Below are 12,238 nucleotides of genomic sequence, written 5' to 3'. Positions count from 1 at the left end.
TTCATTATGTTTCTTAAACTCCAGTTGCGTCTCTGCCTAAAGGTTAGTAACTAAGCAAAGTAAATACTTCAGTTGGGACTTCCCTGGTGGCGCAGTGGTTAAGAATCCGCCTGCCAATGCAGGGGACACGGGTTTGAGCCCTGGTCCGGGAAGATCCCACATGCCGCAGAGCAACTAAGCCCGTGCGCTACAACTCCTGAGCCTGTGCTCTAGAGCCTGCGAGCCACAACTACTGAAGCCCATGCACTTAGAGCCCATGCTCCGCAGCAAGAGAAGCCACCGCAATGAGAAGCCCATGCACCGCAACAAAGAATAGCCCCCGCTCGCCACAACTAGAGAAAGCCCGTGTGCAGCAACGAAGACCCAACGCAGCCAAAAATAAATAAAGACATTTATAAAAATAAATAAATACATATATACATACTTCAGGTATCTTTCCATGAAGTTTCCTTGGTCTCTAACAGAATCTTTTCCTACCCTGGATTATACGTGACCCATGTAGTACATCATTGAAAGATTTTTCACTGAGACGAGTGTGTGGCTGCTTTCAGAGGAGAGTGCAGTCGGTCTGCCCAACTTCTCCCCACCCTAGAACTCGGACTCTAGATTGGGTAAGTAGGACTGTCGGTTAAAATACAGGATACCCAGTTAAATTCAAATTTCAGATAAACAATGAATACTTTTTAGCATAAGTATATCCCCTGCAATATTCAGGATATACTTATACTGAAAGTTTCTGTTTTATCTGAAATTCTTATACAACTGAGCACCCTGTCTTTTTATTTGCTAAATTCAGAAACTCTAGCAAGGGTCCTGTACACGTTAGATTTTTTTGCTATACAGGCAGACCTCATTTTATTATGCTTTGCTTTACTGAGTTTGCAGATTTTTTTTTTTTTAACAAATCAAAGGTTTGTGGCAACCTTGCATCGAACGAGTTTTTTTATTTTTTGGGCTGCGTTGGGTCTTTGTTGCTGCGCGTGGGCTTTCTCTGGTTGCGGCGAGTGGGGGCTACTCTTTGTTGCGGTGTGTAGCCTTCCTATTGCAGTGGCTTCTCTTGTTGTGGAGCATGGACCCTAGAGCGCGTGGGCTTCAGTAGTTGTGGAGCACGGGCTCAGTAGTTGTGGAGCACAGGCTCAGTAGTTGTGGTGCATGGGCTTAGTTGCTCCGCGGCATGTGGCATCTTCCCAGACCAGGGCTCGAACATGTGTCCCCCTGCATTGGCAGGCAGATTCTTAACAACTGCGCCACCAGGGAAGTCCCTCGAACAAGTTTTATCAGCGCCATTTTCCAGCAGCATTTGCTCACTTTGTGTCTCTGTGTCACATTTTGGTAATTCTCACACTATTTCAAACTTTTTCATTATTATTCTGTTTGTTATGGTGATCTGTCATTGGTGATCTTTGATGTTACTGCTGCAACTCACTGAAGGCTCAGATGACGGTCAGCATTTTTTTAGCAATAAAGTATTTTTAAGATATTTTTAAGACCTGATGCTGTTGCACATTAATAGACTTCATCATAGTGTAAACATAACTTTTATATGCACTGGGAAACCAAGAAGTTCGTGGGACTCGCTTTACTGCGTTATTGGCTTCATTGGGGTGGTCCCGAACTGAACCCATGGTATCTCTGAGGTCTGCCTATATGTACTGTTTGCAAAACTGCTGTGCTGTGTACAAGAATCCCAGGGGTGTGGGGGGACAGAAGGCTAGGGAAGCAAGAGGAGCTCTCAAATACCCTCTGCTTTTGAAAACAGTGGTGTTTTGTATGACACAAATGAACCTATCTATGAAACAGGAACAGACTCACAGACATAGAGAACAGACTTGTGGTTGCCAGGGGGGAGCGGGGGGTGGGCGGGCAGGATGGATTGGGAGTTTGGGATTAGCAGATGCAAACTATTATATCAACTATACTTCAGAAAATAAATTAAAAAATAAAAGTACACTGCCAAAAAAATTAAAAAAAAAGAAAACAGGTGTGTTTGAATATTGAGAGAGAAAATTAGCTTTTGGGGCCATACCAGGTAGCGGTATAAATCAGGCAGATAACACTTTTGAAAAAAATTTTATTGATGTATAGCTGATCTACAATGTTGTGTTAATGTATGCTGTACAGCAAAGTGATTCAATTATACACACACACACATATATATTATTTATCATATTCTTTTCTAGTATGGTTTATCACAGGATATTGAATACAGTTCCCTGTGCTCTACGGTAGGACCTTTTTGTTCATCCATCCTCTAGATAATAGTTTGTATCTGCTAATCCCAAACTCCCAATCCATCCCTCCCCTCCCCTAACCCCGCCTTGGCAGCCACAAGTCTGTTCTCTATGTATGTGAGTTTGTTTCTGTTTCATAAGTAAGTTCATTTGTGTCACATTTTAGATTCCATATATATGTGATATCATATGGTATTTGTCTTTGTCTGGCTTACTTCACTTAGTATGATAATCTCTAGGTCCATCCATGTTGACGCAAATGGCATTATTTCATTCTTTTTTATGGCTGTATAGTATTCCATTATACATACATATACATATATATATATATATATATATATATATATATATATATACCACATCTTCTTTATCCATTCATCTGTAGATGGACACTTAGGTTGTTCCCATGCCTTGGCTATTGTGACTAGTGCTGCTGTGAACATAGGGGTGCATGTATGTTTTTGAATTAGAGTTTTGTCCAACACTTTTTTGTTTTAAGGGCACTTTGCCGTCTTGAGAAATGTCAAAAAGGAGTTTAGCAAATGGAGGCTGAAATTCCAGTGTGACCAGGTGGTTTCATCCGTCTGATGTGTAATAATACCTGCTGCTCCCAGCTCCATCTCATTACTCACTGACACACATAAGTGGATCACAGGAAAGTTACTCGTATCTGTAAGGAGAAAGCGAATCATATTCTCATTCCTTAAAGAGGCCTTGTTTGGACAGAGGACCTTTCACAAAAGAGGAAAGTAATATGCCTGGAACTATGAAAAATGTTCAATTTCACTTGTAGTCAGAGAAATACAAAGGAAGGGAAATGTCATTTCTCCCATAAATAAATACACTTATTTTTAAAAGAGAAATACCCAAGCTGACTAAAAAATGGCATGATGAGAACTTGCAAACTCTGCCCAGGGGACTATAAATGGCGTGGCCTTTCTGGAAATTAATTAGACAAATACATCCAGGCCCTCTGATCAGCATTTCAGCTTCTGGGAACTTTGTTCAGATCTCTGATTGTTTATATAGGTTAAAGATGTTGCAGTGATATTTATAGGGAAGAAAATTTGGAAACAGCCTAAATGCTCAATGGTGTGAGAATGTAAATAGTACTTTGTGCTGCTTGAAATGCTTATAAGGGTTTTTAATCGTATGGCGGAAACGTTTGTGTTACGTTTAGTGGGAGTAAAAATAGTCAGCAGTTGTATAATGTGATCATCTCAGTTACGTAAAACCACCTGAGAAAACTTGCAAGGAGATACACCAAACTCTCAATTTTTTGTTTTAGCTGATGGGATTTCAGTTTTCTTCTGTATACTTAGAGGTTTTCCAAGTTTGCTTAAATATGCATTTATATCTTTAGAATCAGAAATGAGGTTATTGGAAGGAGAGTTGTATTGGGGGTACTTGCCCAAAGGAGAGATGGATTAAATGGCTGACCAGCCCTGCCTTGACTAGTTCAACCCACTAAACTTATTAAATTGATGACATTTAAATGAATGTCCTGCCATTGGTTCTATGCCAGGACTTTACATTTGCAGCCTAGATGTCGGTCTTTCCAAGGGGTTCCGGAGGATCTAGGGACACTCCTGGGTGGGTGACCTTGTAAGGAATTTCTCCCAGGAAAGGCGTGAGCATCGTTTTTCCTTCCCTCTTTCCTCTGTCTCTTGACCAACGATAGACTGCATTATATCACACTCTACTGCACCCCCAGCTGCCCTGTTCCTGACAGTTGAGGCACGTTTCAAGTGCCCACGGGGTTCTAAAGACAGCATTTAAGGCAAAATATTGAAGAGTCAAAATCTGCCCCACCCTTCTTGAAAATCCTTTTTCTTTCTTAAACCACCAGGACTTGCCTCCTACCCCCCAAGGTCAAAAGCCAAGAATGAATTTGTTTTGTTTTTCTCTCCATTTCCACTGACGCCTCTCCTTTCTTGTGAGATCGAATCCAAAATTAATTCCAGGAGGTAGTACTGGAAGGTGGAAGGGGAGCCATGGGTCAAAGAAGGGAATTTTCTGTTGTTTCTTTTCAAATGCATCTATCTGCATTTGCATTTGTAAAGCGCACGTGTGATACAGCTCCGCTGTAGTTCAATACTAGGAAACCAATTTTTGGCCGGCAGTTACTTACAAGCAAGCAGGGAGGCACCTGAAAGATTTAAGGATCACAAAGATTCCCCATCCATCCCCAACTGCAATAGGAATTTTCCCTCATGTGCCAAGCTCTGTCTCCTGGGATAGGTCAGCCCTTTTACATGTTCCAGCGGTATGTATGAATCATGAAGCCCTAAAACAGAGAACTGGTTCGTGAAGTCAAGCGGTACTTGCCCTGGGTGGGTGGGTGCCCATCCTGGGTGGGAGGGAGCAGAAGAGTACGCCCCCATGTGGCAAGAGAGAAGCACTGTATCTTTTAGCATCTGGAAAAGAAAGAGCGACCGCTCAGGCTTGAATAAAAAAGAAATGGTTTTGCAAATGATTGGCTTGGAACTAAGCAACTATGCCTTCGAGCCATTAAAAGCTAGAGTCCCAGAGGCTAAGAAATTTGGAAAATATTTCTGTAGTTTTAAAAGAAACAAATGGAATATGAAACTGTATATTAAGATGTATAATCAGGGAATTCCCTGGCGGTCCAGCGGTTAAGACTTGGGCTTTTCACTGCTGTGGACCCGGGTGCGATCCCTGGTCGGGGAACTAAGATCCCACAAGCCATGTGGTGCGGCCAAAAAATAAAAAATAAAATAAAATAAAATGTATGAGGAAAAAATAAAATTCGAAGGAAGTGTACCCAAAAAAACAGTATGTATAATCAATTGCGATAGCTAATGTGAATTGTACTTTTCAGGTGCCAGGTTCTGTGCCAAGTGCTTTACATATATTTTAGTCCTCGTAACAGCCTTCCTAAGTAGATACGGCTATGAAACCCATTTTACTCTAAGGGCACTGAGACTCAGATACGGCATTTGCCTAAAGCCTTTATGGCTAGTGATTGACAGAGCCACAGTCCCATGGTTGACAGAGCCATATGATCCCACAGCAGCCCGTGTGCTCCAGCATCTGTTCTCTCTACCACGTGCACTGGCCGCAAATGTGCGAAACATCAACGTGCACATACTGGACGAGGGGTAGGAACAAGTGACAGTCAGTGTATCGGGGATATTGGTGACTCCCTTTGGGGAATGGTCTTTCACGTAGTTATATTTAAAGCTTTACAAAAATATAAATATATGAGAATTACGGATAGGCTTAGAGACAGAAACAGGCTGTAGTTTTGAATGTCTCCAAGCTGAGGCATCTTCTGCCAGGATGGGGAGAACCACGCTGGCTCTTCCTTGAAGTTCCACGTGGCTACTAAGAAGGGCCTCCACGGGCCTTGCTTTCTCTACGTGCCAAGGTTGATGTAACCCATGTTGAGTAGCTGCTTCACGTTCAGTGTTTCAAATTCAGCCTTCATTATATAACGGAAGTTGTGCCAATCCCACAGCTGATGGAGGAAACAGAACCCAATTTCTCAGCAAACATTGCCACACTCATGTTGGTAATTGAATTTCTTCTCCCCAAGTTATTCTGATTCTCTGGGAAACAAGCAGGAAGGGGAAGGAAATGTAAGTGAATGGATCCTCCTGTCTCCCTGCTTTTGATCAGCCTTTGGATTTTGTGTGTGTAGACTGCATAGTGAATATATACCGCTCTTCATTTTAGGTTTTATAGCAGGGGTTTAGAAAGAAGGAGTTTTTCCAGGGATTTGAAGCTTTCTGTGTTTAGCAGACGAGGATTTGCCTGTTTGTGCTAATTCAACCAGATCATCTCCAGTGATACCTTGGGGACATTTTTAAAGCTCTTGTGGCTGGTGATCTGTTAATTAGCGTTGCCGTTATTCACTGGAGGCCTGAGCTTCCATCACTGGGCCTATTAGATTTGGCGGGTTACATCAGCACAGGGACAGCAAACATCCTGTGTTCCTGCTGAGACGCCCCCGGGTTATGAAACGAAGGTTACCGTGGCATTTATCTAGCAAGATGTGCTCAGTCTGACGACCTTGAAATCCATAAGGATTCAAACATTATTTTTAAATCGTCTGTGTATTTTTTTTTTTGCTGGAGGGAGGACTGTAAGCTCCACCGTACTTTCAAAAGCATCGCTGATCCCAAATGGTTTACAGCCTATGATTTAAAGACATCAAGGCCTTTCACTTCAAGGGGTGGAGGCTTATCCCCTCCCCGCCCCTTCCCCGGCTTGTGCCCACCAGACCTGGCTCTGTTTTTGCTGTGCAATATAGCATGTTGGTACAAGAATCCCTTGTTTGAGGGGGAAGAGCGCAGGGAACAAAAGGTGTCCAATAAGGTGACCCGGTGATTCAGCGGGAAAAGTGAGCTTTGGATTGGTCTGTCTGTTCTCCTGAGGTTCTCATTCTCAAACTTAGCGATGGGGTGCCTCTCCCGGAAGGATGAAGTGGGGGGCGGTAGGCCGAACCCCAGCACTGGGCCCCTTCTTTCTGTGGATTCACAGACGCTTGAGTTTAAACTTTTTTAAAATGTTTTTTGACGATGGGCAACCTTGAAGTCTTTCCTTTCCACCTTCCCGAAAGGATTGTAACCCTGTGTCGAGTGCTTGGTGTTAATGAATACTTCCTGCTTAACAGCTGCTTCACACTTAAAACAGTAGGTCTGATGGGTTAAGAAACAGCTTTGCCTGAAACGTTTTCAGGTTTGTCTACGAGCAGGCGTGATTGATTACAGATACGAGGTTCCCTCTGAGCCTTTTCTGCCTTTTCTGGTGTCGTGTGGTGCAAGCTCACCGGACTCTCTCTGAGCTAAACCTCTGGGGTTTCACCCTCCTAAATGTCACTGCAGAGACTCGCTCGTGACCCTTTTTGGCGAGCAAAGGGGCAGGTCACCACTCCACCCCCCACCCCTGGTCAACCACGGGGCCCAGGTGAAGAAGTGGCTTCTGGAGGCAGAGGACCCAGCTTGACTCCTGCATCCATCTTGGACCGGCTGTGTGACCTGGGACCAGTTCCTCCACCTCTCTGTTCTTCAGGTTCCTTGTGTGTTAAAGGGGGTGGTCTCCACTTCATGGGGCTTTTGTAAGGATCGAGGGTCAATTGAGAATAAGTTCTTGGCATCACCCCTTCCCGGATGTCGCTGATGACGTTTTTCATTTCTGAACCCGACATCGGGTGTTCCTTCCCTAAAATGTCCTTCCTCTTTGCCAAATCCTACTCGAAAAATGCCCAGACGTTTCCCCTCCCAGGAAATCTCACGGGTGCTTATCACTCTGGCAACACCCCTAACCCCACGCCAGGCCTCCTTTAAGCGTCCCTTTGTCCATGGCGCTGACATTTTACTGGATGGTGTGCAATGGTTTAAGCAGCCTTCTGGGAGAGACAAGGGGATTCATTGCTGGCAATGCATCCGGACTCTCTGTAGTGATTTATTTGGACTGTTTTTCCTTGTTGCAGACTCATTCGTGGCTGTTACCAAACGGTGGCTTAGTTAACTTTCTCAGGTGCATCAGGCGTTCATACCCTCCCATTTCCCACTAGGAGAGGCAGTGACATCAGTTTTCACACCTCGGGACCCCAAGGCGAGGCGTGCATCCTCGTCCCGGTTAATAGCTCTTCATGCCTCTCGATGTTCCTATTAAACGCGTGGTTGGTGCTGGAATTTGCTGACGGGGCGCCCATCATCTCCATTGTTCTCTGTGCGTTATTTGTAGGAAATTCAGAGTCGCATCCTTTTGTGACACTGACAGAAATCAGTCTAGCCTCCCACGCTTGTTAGAGAGTGTGAATTTCTGTCCCTTAGATTTACAGGAATGTATTCACGTCTTCCCTGTCTGTCCTCTCTTAAATTATAAAATCCCAAAGGGAGGAGGTGTGTTTTTCTTGTTCCTGTCAATGCCCACTGGAGAGCATCCAGGTCAGGGCCGCGTGTGCAGAGGAGGTCCAGGGAATCCGTGGTGTCCACTGACTGGTCCAGGAGACAGCTGAGCTCCCTCCATCACCAGTCGGCTTCCTTCCTACACGACACTTGGGCCTGTTTGCTTGTGCCTTTAGTGTCTGTGGGCTTGAAATCCCACATGTTTTGTTCAGTTCCACGACCAGCCTCTGCAGCCCGAGTCATCAGGTGTTGTCAACGATATAAAAACACCCGTGTGTGCACAGAAACACACACCTATGCGTACACACACAATGACGGTCTGATATCTGAGGCAAGAAAGATGGTACCCAGCGGTAATCACACGAGTGTACACACAGACACACACACACACACACACACAGTGTAGGTGCCACATGGTGAAGAGCTTCAGCTCGTGCAAATATTGTCCAGGAGGAGTTGTTGCTGTCCCCTGAGACAGCTGCATCCTCCAGAGGCCGGTGTCGTGAGTTGTGCCTACTGACCCTTGGAGGGCTGACGACCCTGGCATTTCAGAGGATCGATAAAAGGCCCCCTCTCCCCAGTGGGTCTGAGATCCAGCTGTTTCTAAGAGAACCAGCTGGGGAGGAGTGAGTCTGCCTGCTCGCTGGCTCTCTCTTACTGTTCAGCCTGCACTGGCTTGGTTTGAATCAACAAACACATAATGGCTTTTCAAAAGAAGTGGTGTTTTCTTTTCATGTTTTTGGCATACAAACCGTATTCCACTAAGATAGGCTCATCCGGAAAGGGAATCAAAGATCTGATCCAGTTTATAGAGTGAGACCCTGGTCTTGAAGCTCCTGAGGGGGTGAGAGATAACTGCCCTTTTCTTGCTTTACTTCCAGGAGTAAGGAGAGGCCGCACCAGATGCCCGGGCTCAGGCGTAAAGGAATCCTCAAAGTTTCTTAATTTGACTTTGGGAAAAATTTTCTGCAATTTTCAGCTTAGAGATGAGAATTATTTTGCTTGTGAAAAATTTGTCCCTAGAGAAGGGAAATAGTTACCACGGAGAGTTCCCTCCTACCCTTCAAGTCGGCTGGACCCCATCTGGGCAGAGCCTCAGTCAGGCTTCTGCTGTTTCCCCCAACCTGGGGAGCCATAAAATTTATCTTTCAAACCAGGACACTTTGGGGAGTGAAAGGGGCCACTAGTAATCCCCCTGGGGTAGCAAAGCCAATGCTGGGCTGTAGGGTTGCCCTGCCCTGTGGTGGATGTCCCAAAGACAGGCTCTGGTGACCTGTCTGTGACATCTGGGTCAGGCTCTGCAGGTTCAGGTGATGGAGGGACGCTTGTCTCCATCTGTGTCCCCAGGTGTTTCCCTTCCTCTTGCAGGAAGCCTGTCTGAAAGATCCTTCCTTTGCTGTGAACCGCAGCCTGGGTTCCCTGCCTCAGTCTCGGTCCTGTGTTTCAGATCCAGGCAGTTTGCCTCCATTAGGGATTAGCAAATAACCCAGGAGACCGTGGGTGTTTGGCATAATCTGGCCCTAAGAAATGACACTTTTCAAATATATACCCAAAGGGGAACTTTATTTTATTTTTATTTTAATTGAAGTATAGTTGATTTACAATTTTGTGTTAGTTTCAGATGTACAGCAAAGTGATTCAGTTGTACATACTTGTATATCCTTTTTTCCAGATTCTTTTCCATTACAGTTTATTACAAGACATTGAATATAGTTCCCTGTGCTATACAGTAAATCCTTGTTTATCTGTTTTGTATCTGGTAGTGTGCATCTGTTAATCCCGTACTTCCAGTTTATCCCTCACCCCCTTCCCCCCACAGGGGGACTTGTACAAGGAAGGTAAGCTCATGAAACCCAAGGGCTGGGTACCTTAGTCGGCCCATGAGGGTCAGAATGTCCTATGGCACCCAGGCTGCCATTTGTCTGTATTTCTGTCTGTTTGTCTCTCTGTCTCTGGCTGCGTGGTTTCCCATCTCTGCTTGTCTCTGTACATCTGTTACCTTCTGTCTCTCTGTCCGGCTGCCCCCTCCTCCCATTCGTGCACACGTACGTCATGGCTGCCCTTACATCACATGACCTTTCGGATGCAGAGCCCACACTGGGGGTCACGTGGTCCTTCCCCATTCCCGTCCCCCATCCCTGGGGAGAGAATCTGATTGGCTGAGCCTGGCATCCGAGTTGCTTCCCCCTGAGTCAGTGTGACCTGTAGAGCAGGGTCACCTCCTGCAGGAGGGGGGGGACGTGTGACGGCAGCCACAGTCCACACATAAGCACTTTGTATGGTCTGAGCACTTTGGCGCAGCCTCTCATTAAATTCTCACAAAACCCTTGTGGCATAGGTTCTGTTCTTACCCCATTTTATAAGTCAAGAAACTAAGGCACAGAGAGGTTAAATAGCTTGTTCCGCACCACACGGCTGATGAGCGGCTGCGTCAGGAAGTGAGCCAGGCGGCCTAGTTCCAGAATCTGTGCTCAGTCCTGCTTCTCTTAAACAGGCAGTGTTAGGATGCCCCATTTTCATCTCTTTGCCCTTTTTCTTTTCATTGATAAGTCCTGTACTCAGAGATAACCGTGGCTTACTATTTGACATTTATATTTTCAATCTGTTTTCAGTACATACACATAAATTTAAACAAAATTGTGCTATCACGTTCTATATTATAATTTTATTTTTATTTATAATTTTATTTATTTTTATTTATAAATTTTATTTTTATTTATTCTATATTATAATTTTCCCGTTTAGCAACATATTATTCAAAATTTTCTCATTTTTTTCTAACATCTTTCTTGGAGTGTACTTGCTTTACAGTGGTGTGCTAGTTTCTGCTGTGTAACAAAGTGACTCAGGGCTTCCCTGGTGGCGCAGTGGCTGAGAGTCCGCCTGCCGATGCAGGGGACACGGGTTCGCGCCCCGGTCCGAGAGGATCCCACATGCCGCGGAGCGGCTGGGCCCGTGAGCCATGGCCGCTGAGCCTGCGCGTCCGGAGCCTGTGCTCTGCAACGGGAGAGGCCACAGCAGTGAGAGGCCCGCGTACCGCAAAAACAAAACAAAACAAAAAAAAAGTGACTCAGCTCTACATAAGCATATATCTTTTTACCCTTTTTAGTACCCGTACATTGGGCACTGAATGTCTGTTCAAGGACTGATTGATGAATGAATGAGTAAGTGAATGAATGCAGGTGGGGAGGACCAGGCAGAAGCACACACGGGCCCTCAGGGAGTTAGGAAATAGACCATTTTCCAGCCCTGAAAGCTTCCTCCAGCTGCCGCTTGTCCAAGTACTGACGTGCCCGTTTTCAAACTACTCTCTCTTTCCATCCCTCTCGTTTTTGCTCAGACAAGAGTGAGAATGGCGAGGCATATCAGCGGAAGAAGGCAGTGAGCACCGACCTTCCAGAGGGCCCAGCTGCCCCCGCGCCGTCTCAAGGGAGCCCGGTGCCGCCCGGCGGCAGCAGCTGGAGGAGGATCGTGCTACTCATCTTGGCCATCACCATACACAACATCCCAGGTGAGGTCTTGCCCCGAGCGGTCCAGCCACGGGTCTGAGGGTGAAGTGACTCTGTCAGCTCAGCTGCCTGGCTGGAAAAGGGGCTTGGGCAATCGTGAGGCTGGTCCTTCCTTGAGGGGGCCTGGGGGAGGGAATGCAAAGCTTTCTTGAGTTTATTTTTTGGGTCACCGGCTCTGGATTGATCACTGCGTGTTAAAACTTCTGGTCCCAGTTACCACAGACAGTTTCACTCCAGTTTCCACCTATGAGTTCCTTTCTTCACATATTTGATACCACGTCGTTTGGGCATAAATTCATAGCTGTTGCCTGATCGCTGTGGCTTGCACCTCTCGTAAACACAGAGTGTCTCTGGTTCTTCTTAATCCTTTATAAAAGTATTGGATTCAGTACGGTCGTACACTGATGTTTGCCTTACCTGCTTTCTTCACGGGGACATCTTTCTGAGATGTCGTCACCGTTACCGAGTCCAAGCTCGTACTGCTCACCGCGTGACAGGTCAGTAAATTGAGAGATGAGTTGTTGGGGTGAGGGATAGCGACTTTATTCGGAAAGCCAGCAGACCGAGAGGATGGTGGACTCGTGTCCCAAAGAACCATCTTGCCTGAGTTAGAATTCAG

At 45.7% G+C, this 12,238-nt stretch overlaps 1 protein-coding gene across 8 annotated transcripts in view; it reads left to right on the top strand.

The window, feature by feature from the left end:
- The window catches only part of SLC39A11 (solute carrier family 39 member 11), a 416,650-nt gene that overhangs the window by 267,336 nt on the left and 137,076 nt on the right, over positions 1-12,238 (top strand). For all 8 annotated transcript variants that reach the window (XM_027080525.1, XM_027080527.1, XM_027080532.1 and 5 more), the window contains one exon: positions 11,451-11,621. In XM_027080525.1, the coding sequence (XP_026936326.1) occupies positions 11,451-11,621 (171 nt within the window). The remainder of the gene's footprint in view (positions 1-11,450; positions 11,622-12,238) is intronic.

This window comes from Aethalodelphis obliquidens, unplaced genomic scaffold, assembly GCF_003676395.1.
Source record: "Aethalodelphis obliquidens isolate GAN/ISIS:26980383/991018 unplaced genomic scaffold, ASM367639v1 scaffold44, whole genome shotgun sequence".
In the NCBI taxonomy this organism is placed as follows: domain Eukaryota; kingdom Metazoa; phylum Chordata; class Mammalia; order Artiodactyla; family Delphinidae; genus Aethalodelphis; species Aethalodelphis obliquidens.
This window is presented reverse-complemented; position numbering and strand designations above follow the sequence as displayed.